Consider the following 22,325-nt stretch of genomic DNA (forward strand, 5'->3'; position numbering starts at 1 on the left):
GGAGTCTGTGGCAGAGCCAGGGATTGAAGCCACATAAATCTCAGATCAGCAGCGTACTCATAAGAATACATACACAGAAGAACTCTATTACCTTTTTATTGATGTGACTGAATAAACGAGAATGTAGCCATTAATGTCTATGGAGTATGTCTGAGGAAATATGGAGTATTCATCCTGTGGAAGGAAAATGGTATTTTTAAAAATGGTTATTGCTACAAGAGAGAATCTTACTTACAGCAGATTACCAGCAGTTTTATACACTGACCGTATTTATAAGACGTGAATTGCAAGACCACCATTTGTAAAGATTTAAAACAATGTCAATACAGGTGAATCAGACTCCATAGCAGGCATGGTGGAGGCTGCCTGTTCCTTAAGGATTACATGGGATGCCCAGAAAAAAAAGTTAAGAAAGCTAGGGGTAAGAAGCTGCAGATTTCCCCCCCCTACCCTCCCCACACACAATATATGCTAAACAAAAACAAAGAATTTCAAAATTTCCCACAAAATGAAATCAAGAAGATTGTTTCAGGTCAAAATTGAAACAAAACACATTTTGACATTTTCTTATACTGTAAAATAAAATTCAAGATAAAACATTTTACTCCAAAAGTGTCAGAATGGAATGCTTTGATATCAAAATGCTTAGTTTCATGTATGTTCCCTACCCCCCCCACTCAACATTTCTAAAAAATAGAAATCTTGGAAAATTTTTGACCACCTGTAAATTCTATATAGATGTTGTTCTGATGCTAGATTTAAAAAGTTTAGTTTAAGACCACTATCTCATCAGTTTATCCAATTGCTCAAACTGTTCACGTTCATATGTCACCAGCCTATATAACGCAGGGGAACCTTCCCCCTTTCCTAATGAGCAAGTGGGAAAGGACCCTTATCTAGTCCTCCCCCAACTTCACAACTTTCTAGCAAGGTGAAGCTAGACAGAACTTGTCTTTGCTTGTGCTTCATATTCAGCTCTAATGTGTGGCAAAGCCCCACCACTGCTCGAATATCAGATAAATGTGCAACTTGGTTGCTGACTAAAGTAAATGACTTGGATCACTTTTATAGCATGTGCAAGAAACAGATGGTGGATGTGCAAACTAAGCATTAGACTGTACTTGACATTCCACAGGACTTCTATCAATTGGAATAGCTTTGGTAACAATTATCACCACCTGTCCCTCAACCTCTAGTACAGGGGTAGGCAACCTATGGCACACGTGCCAAAGGCGGCACACAAGCTGATTTTCAGTGGCACTCACACTGCCCAGTCCTGCCCACTGATCTGGGGGGGCTCTGCATTTTAATTTAATTTTAAATGAAGCTTCTTAAACATTTTAAAAACCTTATTTGCTTGACATACAACAATAATTTAGTTATATATTATAGACTTATAGAAAGAGACCTTCTAAAAATGTTAAAATATATTACTGGCACGCGAAACCTTCAATTAGAGTGAATAAATGAAGACTTGGCACACCACTTCTGAAAGGTTGCCAACCCCTGCTCTAGTACCTCTTAACCAAGCTCTTGTTTTCACAGTACTCCCATCAACCCATCACTTCACTCCTCCAGCTTTACAGGTTTCAGTATCAAATCCTGTGCTGTACTGAGATAGAAAGGGTTGAGATAACAACTAATTCACACTTTCACAACTGTCTGCTTGGCTGTTATTTGCTTGTTAGAGATGCTTTTTGGAATGTGAAATCCATTAACGGCTATTAGGCAGGATGGGTAAGGAATGGTGTCCCTAGCCTCTGTTTGTCAGAGGGTGGAGATGGATGGCAGGAGAGAGATCACTTGATCATTACCTGTTAGGTTCACTCTCTCTGGGGCACCTGGCATTGGCCACTGTTGGCAGACAGGAAACTGGGCTGGATGGACCTCTGATCTGACCTAGTATGGCCATTCTTATGTTGGAATTATACATTTAACATTTACGAATGTTATGTTGCCAACTAACAACATAATGTGGCCCAGTAATTAGATTCACAGAAATCACTTTACACCTAAAGTAGTTATTCCTATAATCTTTGCTACATTATATGTATCCATTTAAGCAGCCCCCATGGTCTATTGGGCAAGTAAACAAAACTGAGCAAAGCTTGTTCTAATGCATTTACAGTGCTTTTCGACATCTACTCACAAGATCTCTCCCCTCCAATCCACTGAAGCCAACAAAGAAAACAAAGACAATCCATGGGAAAGAAAGATTTAAAAATAACCACTGATGAGACAATGCTATTTTAGTTAAGAATTAGTTTCAGCTGTGTGATACTGAAATTGAACCTCAACCTTGAGAATGAACTCTGTTTAAGGTTGTGTTGGCTGGGGAATTGGTTGAGTTATGGTATTCTTTTTAGACTGAGAAGCAGCAAAGAATCCTGTGGCACCTTATAGACTAACAGACGTTTTGCAGCATGAGCTTTCGTGGGTGAATACCCACTTCTTCGGATGCAAGTAGTGGAAATTTCCAGGGGCAGATATATATAAGCAAGCAAGAAGCAAGCTAGAGATAACGAGGTTAGATCAATCAGGGAGGATGAGGTCCTGTTCTAGCAGTTGAGGTGTGAAAACCAAGGGAGGAGAAACTGGTTCTGTAATTGGCAAGCCATTCAGTCTTTGTTTAATCCTGAGCTGACGGTGTCAAATTTGCAGATGAACTGGAGCTCAGCAGTTTCTCTTTGAAGTCTGGTCCTAAAGTTTTTTTGCTGCAGGACGGCCACCTTAAGATCTGCTATTGTGTGGCCAGGGAGGTTGAAGTGTTCTTAGACTGAATTAATGTTCTTGGGAAAGCGGGTTCTGATTTCTGCAAACATTACAATTTGCAAGAGAAGGAAAGGTAGCTACCCAGCTCCTGACACAAATGACCAAAAATCAGGATGTTTGGTCCACTAGCCTGCATTATACAGTTCAACACCACTCCAAAAGACAGCAAGGTGTGGGGAAGTGCCATTTGGCCAGCATAGCATATTCTTTTAGATGCAACTCCTTATGGGTGCTACACTCTAGGTGCACTAACTCTCCCTGCACCTTTGATTGGAGATTTCTCATAGCAGTCTCTGTTCAACCCTCATGTGCGTGTTAGGCAGTCTCATGCCCTGAGCTGTTATGTAGTACTGTGCGGAGAACTGCCCTCAGTTCCTTCTCTACCACAAAGTCCCATAGCAGAGAACTCTGAAGCAGAGGGGAAGGACAGGTAGAGGAGCATTCATAGGGACACATCTTAAAGAACCACAGTTACTGCACAGAGGCTATGGCTACACTGGCGATTTGCAGCGCTGGAAAGCCTCCACCAGCGCTGCACTTAGTAGCCACACACCAGCGCTGTGATTGGCCTCCAGGGAATAAGGTGTATCCCAGAATGCTTTTATAAATTACTCTCTTTGTTTTGTTATGCAGCCTCTCTTTGTTTTGTTGTGAAATGAGCTCGATCGGAGTCCGCTCTGTACCTGGCTGTAAACAATCAAATGAGAGGCAGGCAGGCAGAGTGAATGAAACAGCGAGCGAGGTCGAGCTCCGCGAAACTGCTTATCTATAAAAAAAAAAACAACACTGATCACAGCAAACAGAGCTATCTATACCTGGCTGTGAGCGATCAAATGGAGGCAGGAACAGTGTTGGATTGCAGGCTGTTAGGGGTTCGCAAATTTTTTTTTTTTTTTCCAATCTCTCTCTTCCCCCTGTCACAGTACACCACAGGGGGGAGAGTGAAACAGGGGCAGTCTGTGTTGGAGGCAGGCTGTTTGCAATTAGAGTTAAGACTAAGGGCTCATGAACATTTTGTGATTTTTCCAATCCAGGAAGCTAACACACAGTGTTGGCTCCAAAAATCCACTCTATCTTCCCCACTCCCTGTCACAGTACACCACCCTCCACCCCCCTCTTTTGAAAAGCACGTTGGTGCACTTGAATGCTGGGATAGCTGCCCATAATGCAGCACTCCCAACAGCGCTGCAAATGCTGCAAATGTGGCCACACACCAGCGCTGGTAGCTGTGAGTGTGGCCACACACCAGTGCTGCTCCTACACAGCTGGATGACCAGCGCTGCAAACTACCAGCGCTGCAAACCGTAAGTGTAGCCATACCCATAGTGAGTAACTATTTCTTCTTCCAGTAGCGTCCCTGTCAGTGCTCCACTTAAGGTGACTACCAAGTACTGCCTCTAAGGTGGTGGTGGTGGTGGGGATTTCGGAGTCAAATCCAGTAGAAAGGAAAGCATAGCTGATCCAAACACAGTATCAGAGGCAGAGTCATGAGTTACTGCATAGCATTTGGTAAATGTATACATAGAATCATGAGTCATAAGGCTGGAAGAGACCTTGAGAAGTCTTTTAGTCCAGTTCCTCCACTCAGCAGGACTAAGTATTATCTAGATCAGTGGTTCACTCCTATTTACCATTGTGGGCCACATATGCAGCTCTCCATGAATTATGTAGGCTGCATTCACACAATATACATGCCTGTATGGCCCTGAGGGTGTCACATGGGATGCAGTTGTGCTGATTGGGCCACAAGCAGCTCATGGGTTGAGAAGCACTGATCTAGACCATTCCTGATATGTATTCATCACTGGAGATTTTTAAGAGCAGGTTAGACAGAAATTCTACAACTTCCCTAGGCAATTTATTCCAGTGCTTAACCACTCTGACAGAAAGTTTTTCCTAATGTTCAACCTAAACCTCCCTTGCTGCAATTTAAATCCATTGCTTCTTACCCTATCCTCAGAGGTTAAGAACAATTATTTTCCCTCCTCCTTGTAACCACCTTTTATGTACTTGAAAACTATGTCCCCTCTCAGTCTTCCCTTTTCCTAGACGAAACAAACCCAATTTTTTCCGATCTTCCCTCATGTGTAATGTTTTCTAAACCTATCATTTTTGTTGCTCTTTTCTGGACTTTCTCCAATTTGTCCACATCTTTCCTGAAATGTGTCACCCAGAACTGGACACAATACTCCAGTTGAGACCTAATCAGCATGGAATAGAGCGAAAGAATTACTTCTCATGTCTGTCTTACAACTCCTGCTAATACATCCAAGAATGATGTTTGCTTTTTTTTACAACAGCGTTACACTATTGACTCATATTTAGTTTCTGGTCCACTATGACCCCCAGATCCCTTTCCGCAGTACTCCTTCCTAGGCAGTCATTTCCCATTTTGTATGTGTGCAACTGATTGTTCCTTCCTAAGTGGAGCACTTTGCATTTGTCCTTATTGATTTTCATCCTATTTACTTCATACCATTTCTTCAGTTTGTCCAGATCATTTTTAATTTTAATCCTACCCTCCAAAGCACTTGCGAATACGCTCAGATTGGGATTATCTGGAAATTTTGTAAGTGTACTCTTTGCCATTATTTAAATCACAGATGACAATATTGAACAGAACCAGACCCAGAACTGATCCCCGCAGGACCCCACTTGATATGCTCTTTCAGCTGTACTATGAACCTGATAACTATTCTCTGGGAACAGTTTTCCCAACCAGCTATGCACCCAACTTTAGTAGCTCTATCTAGGTTGTATTTCCCTAGTTTGTTTATGAATATAGATACCCAAGTAGCAGCTTTACAGATTTCAATAATCGGCACATTTTTGAGAAAGGCCGTAGAAGTGGCAAGAAACCCTTGTAGAATGGATGCTTATAACCAAAAGTGGTTGAATGTTGCGAGACCGGTAACAAGAGTTAATGCAGCCTGATAGCCAATTGGAAAATCTCTGGTGAGAGACTGCTGACCCTTTTGACCTATTTGCTAGCGAACGATTAACTTGTGAGTCTCTCCAACGGTCTTTGTCTAGATAAAAGGCCAGAGCTCTCCTGACATCCTGGGTCTGCAACAGTGCATCCTGGAGATTTAAATTCGCTTTGGGGTGGAAACCAGGCATGTGAATGGTCTGACTGAGATGCAACTTGGAAGAAACCTTAGGTAAGAATTTGGGGGGGGGGGGGGCGCACATGACCTTATCCTTAAAACTCACTGGGGGTGGGCGCGCATGACATCTGGGCCTCGATTTCTCAATGTGTCGCGCTGATGTAATGGTTATCAGGAACGCTGTCTTCACTGACAAATGGAGCAGTGAACAGGTAGCCAAAGGTTCAAAGGGCAGTCTTGTGAGGCATTTGAGGACCAGATTAAGGTCTCATATTGGAGTAGAATGTTGGATTGGTGGTTTCCCAGTCCTCTAAGGAATCTCACTGTGGTCAGATAGGCAAACTTAGAATAAACCTTTATTGGGGGTGGAAAGCCATGATGGTTGCCAGGTGGCAGGTATAGAGCTCAATTGATAGACGCGAGGTTTTCAGAGTTAGGGCAGATTCCAGTATCTGGAAGTGACATGGTCATTGGTGGAATCTGTCTACAGTCATAACAGCTGACAAACTGTGTCCATTTTTGAGAATATGGGTAATGAGTAGATTGTTTCTTGCTGTGTATTAGCACTCTTTACGTCTCTGAGCAGGCTGTCTCTAATCCTGTGAGCCATCGACCAACTATGCTCTAAATGTTTCATCCCAATCTCATGATGCTTCATCTTCCTGCCCTCCTGGGAGAGATCAGGACCAGCATGGAGAGTAATCTGAGAGCAAACAGCTGTATCAGGTAAGGAAACCAAATTTGCCTGGGCCAGGTTGGAACTACTAGAATGATTCTTTATTTAGAGCATAGCTTTGGCTATCAAGGGAGTTGGTAGAAATGCATACAGTAGGGCTGATGACCACTAAAGGTGAAAAGCAATCCCTCAAGGAATGGTGACCCAGTCCACCCCTTGAGCCAAAGTGGGTGCATTTCTTGTTTGACTCTGTGGCAAACAAGTCTGAGGGGTGCCCTACTGATGGAATATGTGGTGTAATATGTTGGGGTCCATTTCCCACTTGTGGTCTTGGAAGAAGAAGTGCCTGCTGAGTGCATCTGCAGTCACATTCTGAATCCCTGGGAAATAGGTCCCACCTTCATTTTGGTTATGCATAGCCTATGGCAGTTGGTTCTTGGAGTCTGCAATAATAGGTTCTATCAGATTAGCCCTTCTGTATTAAAGGAACGCAGACAAGAACGCTAATAGACATTACTAGCACATTACATTAAAAGACACATTAAATTTTACCATGACTCAATCAACGTAATCTTATTTCTTGTATTTTGTTTGATGTAGCCAAATTCACTTTCCAAACACTAGTTTATAAAAAAACCCACTATAGTACACTGCTTTAGCAATGCTTAATAGCCCCTATTAATCCCAAACAATCTGAACACATTTCTACTAATTTTGGGGGACTAAACTACTTGACAGTATCACTGTTGGAAGTTAATTCAATTACTGCTAAATGAGCAAATATTAGTTTAGTAAGTGAACTGTAAAAGCCTTCAGACCCCCTTTATTCAAATATATCAATTGTGGTGTTTTGCTCAACACAGGACAATACCAACTTAATCCTACAGGAGTAGCAGTAACACATGTTGCCTTCACTTTGAAGGAATGGTTCAGACAACAAAGATCACTTACTTGGCCAGCTGTGTCTACTAGCTGAAGATGATATTCTTGCCCATTTACTGTGATCAGTTTTGTAAAAGCTAGAGGAAACAAGAGAAATGCACTTCAGAATTAAAACTGAATAGCTTTATACTCAAGGTCTACTGAGATCAGACCAGAAATTAGTGGCGAGAACTCTAGTGGAACAATCTGAAGTTTAAGTTTTTCAAGCAGGAGTGAAAGACTAAATTGGGGTGCTCTGTATACAGTCAGTATATTGCATACACTGAACATTAATGTTAATTAATAATTTAAAACTTCTGAAAATTGGAATTGCACACACTGGATGCAGAATTTCTCGTAAGTGTTATTTCTTTACATTTAAAGCACTTTAAGACTGTAGACTTTTCAAATAGATAAAAACTAGTGGTCAAATTGTAGACCTAATTGGATTTTCACATTAAGAGTTACCTGAATGTAAGTCAACGTCAAAGTTCGTTAAGATTTAACATGGGGTCTTCAGTTTCAAAACCATTCTCTAAATCCAGGTTTCCTCATCTGAATACCCACAATGAAGCAAAACACCAAGAATTTTTTAGCATGATGGAATTAAAAATAGCGATTTATTGTGAACAAACTGTGCACACAGGACCACTGAAATTCTGACTTGAGGCTGTCACACCACTATTTTTAACTTGCTGCATTTATTGCAGCACATTCAGTTCTTAATCAGGAAGTACATTCAGTACTATTAGAGGAAATCAAAACACTATTATCTTACTATATTTCAAGAAATGCCAACGCACATTATAAGCAGAGGATTATCTGGAAGCCACAACTCAATTTTTTTTTTTTGCTTTTGTGAGTGTATATTAGCATAGTAATGTTATATTAAGTGTAATATAAGCTAGTTGCCTATAGTATTTTACTACCACATTCATGCTGAGAACATAAGGAGCCAATTTCAAAGCTTTTTGTTTTGGCCCAGGTGGTTAGTCTTTGTACTTTCCAAATGTACACCCTAGCTTTAAACACTCTTGATATGCCTCTAGGGTTATTACAATGTTATGGACTGAAATTTTGACTTAGGTCCTCTAGTGTTTAAAGCAGCATAGATTTCATGAAAGGATGAAAGTCACAAACAAACAATCACCTTAACATTAACTATTTTAGTGCTGAATGTTTTAGCAAGAACATTAAGCTAATGTGCTAATCATACATTTCCTGACTTGCCTGCCAGTGGGCAAATGTTTTGGCAGTCCAAAACTTCTAGCTTCCCCGTTGACATCTCCACAATGCAGTCTCTCTCCCTCTGCCAATATAAACTTTTGCAGTGCATTGAAGGTGATAACTTTCAGTATTAATGTTTGTGCTTTCCCTTGAACTAAACAATGAACACTGCAAAGACTATTATTCATTTTTGTGTTTTGAGAAACTTGGAGGTTTATCTATCCAAAGCCACTGCAGAATTGCCAATAAGGGTACTGGACAGCTGAAGAATCTAAGCACCCTATTGAGGAATTTAGGTCAAGTAGTTAGTATATGACATAAAACCCTGCTCATACTAACTAATCCTACTAGGTAACCTCCAAATGCATAGCATAGTATGAGTATTGTAGAGACTGGGGCTACCTGGACAAAGCCTCAACCAGCTAATAAATAATGAGTAGATATAGCCTCTGATAAAGGGCGCAGGTCTGCCTTTTGACATGTTTATAATTGGAGGTATCTGTCTGGATAAGTTACCGGTGTGTGCCTCAATAAGTTTATACCATGCCCTGTACTATTCTAGTGCTCTCTTTTGGAATGAAGAACTCCAGGTTAAAAAATTACAGCAGTTATATTCTTGCTCTATATGAAAAAGTATTAGGGGGTGTTGATGAAAACACACTACCACCTCAAAAAGTGTTAATGAGCAAAGTCACAATTTGCAAGGTTCTTGAGTCAAGTTAGTAAGATGGAAAAACAAGCCCTTTAGACAAAAAGGCCATATTAACAGAAATATTTAAGAGGTCCAGAAACTGGAAGGGGATATTACAGGGAAACCCTGCTATAATGCGCCCCGCAATTATGCAAATTCGGATACAACATGATCATAAGGTGGCTCCAGCTGCCCCACAGTCCCTAAAATATTTGAAGGCTCTATCAGGTCCCCTCTCAGTCTTATTTTCTGAGGACAAAACATGCCCAGTTTTATTTAACCTTTTTTCATAGTTTTTCTAAACCTTTTATTTTTTTGTTGCTCTCCTCTGGACTCCAATTTATCTATATCTTTCTTAAAGTCTGGTGCCCAGAACTGGACAGTACTCCAGCTGAAACCTCACTAGTACCAAGTAAAACCAGACAAGCACCCCCCCCTCCCCCACACCACCACCTAATTTACAAAATTCCTGTTAATACATCCCAGAATGATATCAGCCTTTCACACAACTGCATCACATTGTTGACTCATTCAATTTGTGATCCACTGTAACCTCCAGATCTTTTCCCACAGTACTATTTCTACCCAATTATTCCCCACATTTTGTAATTGTGCTTTTAATTTTTTCTTAAGTGTAGTACTTGGCACTTATCTTTACCAAATTTCATCTTGTTATTTCAGACCAATTCTTTAATTTGTCACGGTCGTTTTGAATTCTCCTATCCTCCGAAGTGCAATCACCCCCGTTTGGTGTCATCTGCAAAATTTTATATGCATACTCGCCACTCCATTATACAAGTCATTAACTGAAATACCAACTAGCACTTGTACCAGACCCAGGACTAGGTATACCCTCCCTGTCGGGTGACTGATAACTACTCTGGATATGGTCTTTCAATCAGTTATGCATCCATTTTATCTAGACCACATTTCCCTAACTTCGTGATGAGAATGTCCTGTGGGACTGTCAAAAGCCTTACTAAAAATAAAGATGTATCACATCTACTGTTCTCCCCCTGCCCACCATCCACTGGGTTATTAACCCTGTCAAAAAAATCAGGTTGATTTGGCACAATTTCTTCTTGATACACCCATGCTGGCTGTTTCTTATAACCCTATCCTCGAGGTGCATACAAATTAACTGTTGAATAATTCATTCCAGTATTTTTCCAGGTATTGACATTAAGCTGATTGGCCCAGGTCCTCTTTGTTCCTCTTTTAAAGATAGGCAAACATAACACCTATCTCCAGTCTTACAGAGGATAGGTAAGGTCCCAAGAGTTCTCAAAGATAATTGCTAAAGGTTCCACAATTGCTTCAGCTAGCTTCTTAAGTACCTGAGGATGAATTTCCTCAAGACCTGCTAACCTGAATACATCAAACGCATCATATTATCTTTAGCTTGTTCCTTCCCCCATGTTGTTAATATTAATTGTGTTGGGTAACTGGTTACCATTTATCTTTTTAGTGAAGACTGAAGGAAAAATAGGCATTAACATTTCCGCCTTCTTGATGTCAGTTATTAGATCTTCTTCCCCACTATACAGACCTACACATAGGGGAACTACACTTTCCTTCATCTTTCTCTTGCTCCTAGTGTATTTAAAGAATCTTATTGCCTTCGTATGTCTCTTGCTAGGTGTAACTCATTTCATGTTTTAGCCTTTCTGATTTTGTCCCTACCTGCTTGTCAATAAAAAGAGAAGAACTAAAGATCTATGCTTACCAAGTCAATGTGAGCTAACTGATAACATTTCCTCATTTCCCTGCATCAGAGATTTCTCACACACTTCTAGAAACAAAACTGAGTTCCACAGTTTAAAAAGGCAAACTGATGGGATGAATTGTGTCTTATGCCTTAAGAGCAGCCTGACTTTATAGTTTGTTACGCAGCTTTATTAAGAGCTCTCATTAATGGTTATGTGCATTTTCAAAACTAAACTACAGCTCTGTGCCTAAGTAATTTGAATTAAAAGCAAAGTTTGGGAGAAATTTTAAAGACTAGACCCATGAGAGCAGTAAAATTTGAAGTAGCATAAAAAAAGCCTCAGATGTTGAACTGTTTTGTATACGGCATTTGGCAAAGGTGAATCATTCCGAAGTCCTGATACACTTATGTGTAGTACAAGAATACCTTAAGTTGTTAAATGTAAAGAAACTGATAACAAGGTAAGAAGTTACTGCAAACAAAGATATCTAGAGGGCAATAAAAGCTATATTGTTTCTTTAGCTTACAGTTCATTTACTTCTGTGACATTACAGCAGAGATTCTGGCAGTAGATTCAGGTCAAACGTTTTATAGTTTGTTACTAAACATTCTGGAGAAATGCGAACCCTCCCCCAGGCACAGCATTTGAATTCCCCACCACTTTAGCCACTATTATTCACTGCAGACCTGAGAAAACTACATAGATTCTGAAGGAACAGAAAAACTGAATTGCTTTCATGTTTCCCACTGTCTTGTGCTTCTCACTTAAACAGAAGTATGCAATGAGAGATCTTCAAAATAAGATTTAGTGATCAGAAATGCATATTCAAGAATTTCCATTTTTAAAACAGCTTAGATAGTAACGCAAATACACTGCCTTTTAAGAAGTTTCATCAGTAACTGACAAGACAAGAGGACAGATTTGAGACACTAGTCTGGTCACAAAAAAGAATTGTTTTTAGATTTGGCAGGTTTTTTTTACTAGATCACTAATAAAAGGAAAATATCTTAAGACACCCAATCTACAGCCTTAGCTCCAGAGGACAAGATGAAAAAAACGGTTACTTACCTTTTCGTAACTGTTGTTCTTCGAGATGTGTTGTTCATGTCCATTCCACATTAGGTGTGTGCGCGCGCTACGTGCACAAGCGTCGGAAACTTTTCCCTTAGCAGTACCTGTCGGGCCAGTTGGGCCCCAGCCTGAGCAGCGCCACTGCGCCATGCATATATAACCCCGCTGGCCCAACCCCCTCCAGTTCCTTCTTGCCGGCAACTCTGACAGAGGGGTAGGACGGCAGGTGGTGGAATGGATGTGAACAACACATCTCGAAGAACAGCAGTTACAAAAAGATAGGTAATCGTTTTTTCTTCTTCAAGTGCTTGTTCACATCCATTCCACATTAGGTGAATCACAAGCTTACCTTCGGAGGAGGGTAGGAATCACGGAGCAATTGATCGGAGGACCACCACGCCAACCACTGTCTCCTCTCGAGCCTGCTGGTTGACTGCATAGTCTGCAGATCTCCTGGACCGGGACCTGTGGCAGGAAAGCTGCTGAAGCTGCTTGCGCCCTGGTCGAGTGGGCCGTGACCGCCGGGGCTGGAACACCTGCGAGGTCATAACACGCACAAATGCAGTCTGTAATCCAGGAGGCGATTCGCTGCGCCGACACCAGGAGGCCCCTTATCCTTTCCACCACGGCCACAAACAGCTGTGTGGATTTACGAAAGGGCTTGGTGTACTCCAAGTAGAACGTCAAAGCTCGGCGGACATCCAGGGAGTGCATACTGCGGTGACTAGTGTCTGCATGGGGTTTGGGAAAAAAACATTGGCAGACAATGTCCTGGCCTAGATGGAATTGTGAGACAACCTTTGGGAGGAACTTGGGGTGTGGGCAGAGCTGCACCTTGTCTTTATGAAATACTGTATATGGCGGCTTTGAGGTGAGTGCCCTCAGCTCAGATACCCTTCTGTCAGAGGTAATGGCCACCAGGAATTCCACCTTCCAGGAAAGATGGAGGAGGGAGCAGGTAGCGAGGGGCTCGAACGGGGGCCTCCCCCATGAGCTTAGAAAGGACTAAGTTGAGATTCCATGGGGGGAACTGGGGGGTGTAAGGGAACACCCTCTCCAGTCCTTTAAGGAACCGCCCCACCACAGGGTGGGAGAACACCAAGCCCCCTGAAAACCCCGGGTGGAAAATGGAGATGGCCGCCAGATGCACCCTGATCGAGGACAGGGCCAGCCTCTGCTGCTTGAGGTGCAGTAGGTACTCTAGAATGGTGGGCACCGGAGCCTGGCGTGGCTGGACCTGTTGGGGCCCACACCAGCATGAGAACCTTTTCCACTTGGCCAGGTAAGTCGCCCTGGTAGAGGGCTTCCTACTACCAAGTAGAACCTGCTGCACAGGGAGGGAGCACTGGCTCTCCAAAGCGTTCAGCCACAGAGCTTCCACACAGTCAGATGCAGTGATTGCAGGTTTGGGTGGAGGAGCCGCCCTCCGTCCTGCATAATGAGGTCCCCGTGTAGGGGCAGGGTTACTGGGGCTTCCACCGATAGCTCCAGGAGCGTGGTGAACCAGTGCTGGCAGGGCCAGGCCGAGGAGGATGACCGCCACCCCGTCCCTGCGCACCTTGAGCAGGACCTTATGCACCAGAGGAAGCGGGGTGGGGGGAGGGGGAGGAGAAGACTATTTTAATTCCCCCTCCTCACGGGATCACGAACACATCTGCTTTGAGCCCGGGCTGCGGCCGTGAAACGAGCAGAACTGCAGGCACTAGATGTTGCCCCTGGCGGCAAACAAGTCTACCCGGGGAAACTCCCACTTGCGGAAAAGTGAATACACGACGTCCACTCTTGAGCGTCCACTCGTGCATGCGGTACAACCTGCTGAGGTGGTCTGCTAGTTTGTTCCACACCCCCGGGAGATGTGCGCCTCGTGGTGAATGGCGTGGGCTATGCAGAAGTTCCAGAGGAGAAGAACCTTGTGGGAGAGCGGCAAGAAGCGGGCTCCGCCCTGCTTGTGTTTATGTAAAACATGGCAGTCGTTTTGTCTGTCAGAACTGTCATGCTGTGACCACTCAAAGTGGCATGAAAGGTCTGGCAGGCTAAACACACCGCCCCGAGCTCCTTCACATCAATATGGTGCGACCGCTCCACTCCCGACCACAAGCCCTGAGTCCTCCTAAGTGAGCACCCCATCCGAGGTCTGACGCATCCGTCACAAGCATCAGGTCTGGCTGTTGTGCAGCAAAGGGGATGCCTTCGCAAACCACGGTCTGGGACAGCCACCACTGTAGGGAGTCCAACACTTCCCTTGGGGCTGTCACCAAGTCCAGGGGGTCCCTGCCTGTATGGTATACACAGGTGAGCCAAGCCTGCAGCATCCTGAGTTTCAGTCTGGCATGCTTGACCACGTGTCCATGCTGCCATGTGGCCCAGAAGCCTCAGGCAGCATCTGGCCGTTGTAGTGGGAAACTGGCACAGGGAGTTCACTGCTTGCTGGAAGGCCAGGAATTGTGGTACAGGCAAAAGCGAGCCTCCCAGTATCACATCTAGGACCACCCCTATGAATTCCACTCTCTGCATGGGAATGAGTGTGGACTTGGAGATGTTGACCAGGAGCCCCAGCGTGTGGAATAGTCTCAGGGCCACTTGCACATGGGACCAAACCTCCTCTTCGGACCGACCCACGAGGAGCCAGTTGTCGAGGTATGGGTAAACTCCAACCCTCTGCCTCTATAAGAAGGCTGCCACCACTGCCATGCATTTTGTGAACACCCGTGGGGTCGTAGCTAGGCCAACCGGGAGAACTGTGAACTGGTAATGTTCTTGGTTCACAGTGAAGCACAGGAATCGGCGATGTGCCGAGTGGATGGCGATATGAAAGTATGTGTCCTTCATGTTGAGGGCAGCGTACCAGTCCCCCGGATCCAGGGAAGGGACGATGGTGCCAAGAGAGACCATGTGGCACTGGGCCTTGACCAGGAACTTGTTGAGCCTGCACAGGTCCAGAATGGGTCAAAGGCCTCCTTTGGCCTTGGGAATGAGGAAATAGCAGGAATAGAACCCCTTCCCTCTTAGGTCCTTTGGTACCAACTGTACCACCCCAGCCTCTAGGAGCATGCCAACCTCCTTTTCCAGAAGGTGCTCATGAGAAGGGTCCCTGAAGGGGGTGGGAGGTAGGCAGGAAGAACTGCAGCCTGTAACCGCTCGGCACCGTGCGTAACACCCAGCGGTCCGACGTAATACTGGGCAATGCACAGGAGAAGCGGGATAGGCAGTCCAGGAAACAAGAGGATGGATCCGGTGATTGGTCTAGTATGCTGTCCTCGAGTGCACCTTCAAAAGCCTGGTTTAGGGTCGGGCTATTATTATTGCGCCACCTCCTGTCATCCCCATTTCGCTTGCAGTAGGGCTCCTGCCTAGGACGAGGTTGGTAGTGACGCAGAGGAGACGGATGCATCTTGAAGGGCTTCCTTTGGGTCATTGGGGTGTGCATACCCAGCAACTTGAGTGTGGTCCTCGAGTCTATGCAGCTCTGCATCCATCTGGTCCGAAAAGAGCCCGGACCCTTCAAGGGGAGGTCCTGGAGCGAGTTCTCGACCTCAGGCAACAGACCTGACTCCTGCAGCCAAGCTGAGCGTCACATGACCATGCCAGACGCGACTGTCCTGGCTGCCGCATCCGCCAAATCCAAGGATGCTTGAAGAGAGGTCTTCACTACGGCCTTGCCTTCATTCACCAGCACCGTAAACTCCTGTTGGGAACTCTGCAGGAGGCTGTCCTTAAACTTCCCCACAGCTGCCCAGGAGTTGAAGTTATGCCCGTTGAGGATGGCCTGTTGGTTAGCAATCCTCAACTGGAGGCCCCCTGAGGAATACACCCTCCTGCCAAACAGGTCCAGGGGCTTCGCTTCCTTGGCCTTAGAGCGCCATGGGCAGCAGGCCCCGGCCCCTTTCTCATTTACCGCTGAGACTACCAGGGAACATGGGTTTGGGTGGCAAAACAAGAAGTCGTACTCCTTTGATGGGGCAAAGTACTTGCATTCCACACCTTTGGCTGTTGGGGCGCTGGAGGCTGGGGCCTGCCATATAGTCTTTAGTTCGACTGTATGGTCTTAATAAGCGGAAGCGCTATACTGGATGGACCCTCTGGGCTCAAGATGTCCACCATGGGGTCCTCCTGCTCCACCATCTCTTTGGCCTGTAACCCCAAGTTATGAGCAACCTTACGCAGTAGCTCTTGGTGGGCTCTGTGGTCTATTGGCGGAGGTCCTGATACCGCTGTGCCTGCCACTACTTCATCCGGGGATGACAAGGAGGTCAGCAGCTGCTCCGCTTCCTTGTGCTTCCAGCTCGGACCCGGACAGCTGACCCTGGAGTGGCACCGGACTCAGTGCTGGTTTCTCCGCTCTCTCGCTTGGCGATGGCGCAGGTGGTCTGGACACCGTAGATTCCCGCACAGAGGAGCGTCGGTGCGGGGATGGGACCGGTCCATGGACAGTAAGAAGGAACTGGAGGGGATCAGGCCAGCAGGGGTATATATGCATGGCGCAGTGGTGCCGCTCAGGTTGGGGTCCTGCTGGCCCGATGAGTACTGCTAAGGGAAAAGTTTGACACTCGTGCACGCAGCGCACGCACACCTAATGTGGAATGGACGTGAATAAGCACTTGAAGAACTACTTCTCTTAAAGGTTTGAGCCTTCAGGGCAATAGCAGCGGTCCACTGTATGCTACCAGAGTAAGACCACCACCTTCTCAATATACTAGTCAGTTTACACTTTGAGAGCTTTGCATCTCACACATGGCCAATTAGAGACTGATACATACTTTAAAGAGAAAAACGTCAAAAAAAAAAAACCTACCTTCACACTGAAGAAAGGAGGGGGACAGAAAAGAAATTCCTGAAAGTTGTTTCTCGGGAGAAAATATTTACAAGGCAAGAACTTCTCTAAAAAAGGCATCTTTGCAGAATTCAGCAGTAACAGTAAAGCTAACACCAACTAGTGGGCTTTGACATGGCCTCCCAGTTTGTGGTCAACCATGCTCATAGCATAATGAGATTCAGAGAGCCCTCTTGATAACAGCATTGTCCATCAAACTGTTGTCAAATAAAAAACAGTTGGCTGGACTTTAAGGGATTTAGTGCACTTCAAAACAACCTTGAAGACTCTTTAATACCTAGCATATAGAAAAAAGATTTAGTGAGTGAGGTTGAGAACCAGGAAAGTATGCTGGCAGTTTCACAGACTCGTTAAGTCTAAGGAACATCAAATGACTGTCTCCCTAGAACCATATCCAGTGGAAGCTTAGTATGAAGATGGGTCATGCAGGTCTGAAACTCACTTGTTCCACAAGCCTCTCACTACCACCAGGCTAGAGGCCCTCCATGTAAGACTTGAGCTCACAGGAACAAAACTGTTCAAAAGCTTTCAAGCAGCTTTGTCAGGGCCACAATAGCTGACAACTGTGTCTTTTACTGGGAGAAGGTTTAGAAGTGTCAAGCCCTGCATGAACTTGATGACAAACTTCAGAGATGGGTCTATCTTTGACTAGTTCATATTACACCATGCAGCATCCTGACATAGCTATCGGGAGTTAAGTTCTTTGAGTTTAACCTGAAGATTAACTAGTCGAGCAGTTTGTGTGGAGCAAGTAAAGGAGGTTCATGCACACCTGTTTACATTATCCCACAGTTCTTTTCCCTCTTAGAATTGTAGGCCTCTCTGGCAGTTCTCTCCCCTCTTACTGCACCCCCCACCTCAAGATGCCAGAAGCACGTGAGCCACATTTTGGAAACACTACACCTATAGATCTGTTAGAAATAAAACTGGTGAGTTGGTTAGAAGGAGATGTGAGGTTCAGAGACAATCTGATACTGACCTGAGTGACTCAAGCCCAAATACGTACAGTTATTCAGTTCAAACCTTTGAGCTTTGCTATTAATTTAGCTACCAGAGGGACTAGTGGAAAGGCATAAAGATGCCTCCTTCTCCAGCGTGAAATGGAGAAAGTGTCCCTTGCTTTTACAGCCTTCTCTAGATAGCACTGGCAGAGGACAAGTAGCTTCCTGCTCCGTTTTATGGTGAAGACTCTTGTGTTCCTCACCTAGGGAAGATCCAGCCTGCTTCCCAATCCAGAGGCCACTTGTGAATTCAGTCTACAATAGTGTTCTTCACTATGAAATACACACCAACTACATATGTTTTGTAGAAAAGCCTACTCCAATGCCTAGAAGGAGTGCCAATACAGTATGTTTGACAGCATTGCTACCAAGTGCTATGATAAGTCAATTCTCAGGGAGGATAGGTCAATCAATTGCTATTAGACAAGATGGTCAGGGACGCAATCCTATGCCCTGGGTATTCCTAAGCCTCTGACGACAAGAAGCTGGAACTGGATGACAAAGGGTGGATCAGTCAATAATTGCCCTGTTCTATTAATTCCTTCTGAAGTATCTGGCACCGGCCCCTGTCGGAAGTAAGGATACTGGTCAAGGTGGACCATTAGTCTGACCCAGTTTGGCCATTCTTATGTTTTTAATTTTAAAAAAAGCCTATTCTGTGAGATTTTGTTTTTCCATCTTTTATGTTGCCAATTTTGATTGGCCATCTTAATCACGTGGTGGGAGTTTTTCCAAAATAAGTTATTGACAGTGCCAATTAGCAGAAGCAAGTCTCTAGAAATTCAGGACTCGCCTACTGTTGGAGTAACTATTTTGTTAAGTTTCCAAGTGCAGAGAAACCCTCAATGATTTAAACAGATCTGACTGGAAGGAAAGAGATTTATGAGAAAGAGTATCTGATATGACATCCCTGAATCTCTGCAGAAGAGCTGGAGCAGAGTAAGTGAAGTACAGATACTGTAAGAAGGTAGCATTTATCATCACTGGGATGGAATTCAGTGGACAGTAAGGACCCTGCTACCGCTGCTCTTAAGGATTTAAAAAAAAGTCAGTCCTGTACTAAGGAGCTAAGATGCTAGAACAGGGGTGGGCAAACTTTTTGGCCTGAAGGCTACATTGGGGTTCCAAAACTGTATGGAGGGCCGGGTAGGGAAGGTTGTGCCTCCCCAAACAGCCTGGCACCCTCCCACTTCCCACCCCCTGACTGTCCCTCTCAGAATACCCCACCCATCCAACTCCCCCACACCCCTTGTTCCCTGACCATCCCTTCCCAGGACTCCCTGCCCCCAAGTGCCCCGCCAGGACCCACCCCCTATGCCACCCCCCCGCTCCTTGTCCCCTGACTGCTCCGACCCCTATCCACACCCCTGTCCCCTGACCACCCCATCCAATCGCTCCCTGACTGCCCCCCCCCCCGCCCCCGGGACCTCCTGCCCTGTTTCCATACTGCTCAGAGCAGCATGTCTGGCAGCCATGCAGCCCGGCAGGAGCCAGCCACGTTGCTGCGCTGCCTGGCAGGAGCTCTCAGCCCCGCCGCACAGAGCACTGGCAGCACGGCGATCTGAGGCTGCAGGGTGGGGGGACAGCAGGGAAGGGGCCGGGGGCTAGCCTCCCTGGCCAGGAGCTCAAAGGCCGGGCAGGACAGTCCTGAGGGCTGTAGTTTGTCCACCTCTGTGCTAGAATGAGAAACTTGCACAGATGTATCTTTGGAGAAAGACCCCTTGCAGTATTATGCTAGTGCATAGGACACCTGAAAGCGAATGACTAGAAATTAGTGTTTAAACTAAAATTTTCTATTATCCGAACAGAAGTGCAGAAAACAAACAGCATAACTAAAAGCAAACTGGATTAATTTTGGGGACTTTAACACACTGATATAATTATCAAGATGTACCAATGAAGTTACAATTCATAAGAGAGTAACATGATTAATGAGTACAATATTACTATCAGAAGACAAAGACCAGGATATATTTTAAAATTAGATTTTAGTATTGTTTTCTTGCATTGTGTGTTTGAAGTCAAACCAGAGATACTATCTCGTTCCTTTTGCATATTACAAGTTGTAATATATGCAAAGCAGCTTTCTATCAAACACTGCTACTCTGTTCAGTGCATGTTAAGGTTCAGAGTTAAAATTAAAATCCTCATATGGATGATGATTCCATGTGAAAAGCCTTTTTTGGGATTATGCAAAAAGGACAAGTTTAATTTATAGGGAAGCACTTGGAAAGCAGCTTCAATTACCTAAAGATACTTACTGTTTTCTATGGTTGGATCATATGAATCAACAAACTGGCCTTCCACAAACTGAATAGTCAATGAAGATTTCCCTATAAAGGAAGCAAAAAAAATATTTGTTTAAATGCCACTGTACAGAAACATACTCCAATGAGTTAATTAAGCCATTAGAGCAAGAGTCTGCTACCAAGTACAAAGTGATATTACAATAATCAAAGTTGAATGTGTTTTTTTTATGAAATAAACATACAAACCTGTGGTGGCTTAAACCCTGGTTACAGTTGGCTACTGAACCCTATTACTGAAAGTACCAGTTAAATAGCCTGTTCTCAATCAGTACCAAAAGTTATGTAAAAACTAGCACAGACAGGTCTGACAAGCTGTTTTCAGCAAGGGTTCTGTTTCCTAGCATAGTCAGAGCACCCACTCCAGTTTATAGTATAGAACAGGGGTAGGCAACCTATGGCACGTGCGCCGAAGGCAGCACGTGAGCTGATTTTCAGTGGCACTCACACTGCCCAAGTCCTGGCCACCAGTCCAGGGGGCTCTGCATTTTAATTTAATTTTAAATTAAGCTTCTTAAAAACATTTTAAAAACCTTATTTACTTTACATACAACAATAGTTTAGTTATACATTATAGACTTATAGAAAGAGACCTTCTAAAAATGTTAAAATGTATTACTGGCACGCAAAACCTTAAATTAGAATGAATAAATGAAGACTTGGCACACCACTTCTGAAAGTTTGCCAACCCCTGGTACAGGAAACCAATTTCTATTCCAAGTGGTGTTGATTAACATGTGCTGTGATATAAGTACCCACAAGACAAAGTGGCATTTTGATAATTATAAAGACTGGAGCTATGCAAGAGAGAACAGGAACTTTACATTAAGAAAAAAAGGGAAGGGAGCAAGATGCTAAATAATGGCAATAACGCAAATCCTTGCAGTGTCAGAATTAAAGACTGTTCCACACAAAAGTTTAAGGGCAAAGTCAGTCACCTGATCTACGCAGGCATTCTATCATCTATACAGTATTGGGAGTGGTGAAGAGTTACATTTACCAGTTTGGAACACTAGAGAATGGCTGTGCCAAATCAGATTACAACATTTTTATTAAAATGCATTCATCCAATCAGTAGTAGTTTAAAGAAAAAAAAACCACTATACTATAGTTAAAACTCTCTTAATTGTTTCACTCTAAGAGGTATTTAACCCTCTGCCCTCATCAGAAAAAAGTTAAGATGACTTTAGGATCCAAATTTGACTTTCAAATCATATCAGTGAGGAACTTAGAATTTTACATTCCATTAACCACATCTTTCATGATTAATCCAGGGGCCTGTAATTTAAAAACAAACAGTTATATGTCCAGCCCTTATGGCTCTGAAAATTATACTGTTAACAAACTGATGCAAGAATGTCTGCCCAATTCTGAAAACAGTTTGAAATCAGTGAGAATTATGAACTGCCCTATTCATCTCACTAGTATGACAAAGACTAAGAAGGATACATTTAAGATCCTGCTCACATTTAACTGGTATTAAAAGTCATGGTTAAGCAGCAAAGCTTAGTGGCAAGTAATTCATTTTGTGTCTACCCAGCAACTTTTCTGTCATCACAACCATATTTGTGTGCTTACACCTTAAGACAAGCAAACAGAGCACAATGAGGAGCAGTGCACCCCACTATGTCCTCCTTCAAAGAGCTGGGAAGGAGAACTGGACAACCAATTTCACATAGATAACTGGGGTCCAGGATGCACCGGAAAAAAAACAAAGTGTGTACTCAACCACATTATAGGAAGACAAATGAGCCATACTAGGCCTCTGGCAGCGGTTAATCACTGTTGGCCACTACAGTAAGCCATAGGACATTGACAAGCAATATCCAGAGAGTTTCTGCACTACAGAAGTTGGAGAACCATTTGACAGTCTGTCCCAATCACTCCTTGTTCCCTGTAAGACGTCCACAAAACTTGGAGGGCAGCATTCATAATTGGCAGGGAATAGCATGCAACTATTAGAGGGCCAGGTTCACATTCTGTGCTGCACCTACTTCCCTCAAGTGTTAGAAA

General features: G+C 44.1%; 1 protein-coding gene across 1 annotated transcript in view; it reads right to left on the reverse strand.

Annotated features, from left to right (window-relative positions):
* RHEB (Ras homolog, mTORC1 binding) overlaps positions 1-22,325 on the reverse strand; it is a 56,915-nt gene that overhangs the window by 19,629 nt on the left and 14,961 nt on the right. The window contains exons 2-4 of the mRNA XM_039524137.1: positions 20,268-20,339; positions 7,507-7,574; positions 92-174 (exon numbers count right to left, since the gene is read on the reverse strand). Of these exons, the coding sequence (XP_039380071.1) occupies positions 92-174; positions 7,507-7,574; positions 20,268-20,339 (223 nt within the window). The remainder of the gene's footprint in view (positions 1-91; positions 175-7,506; positions 7,575-20,267; positions 20,340-22,325) is intronic.

This window comes from Mauremys reevesii, linkage group 2, assembly GCF_016161935.1.
Source record: "Mauremys reevesii isolate NIE-2019 linkage group 2, ASM1616193v1, whole genome shotgun sequence".
In the NCBI taxonomy this organism is placed as follows: domain Eukaryota; kingdom Metazoa; phylum Chordata; order Testudines; family Geoemydidae; genus Mauremys; species Mauremys reevesii.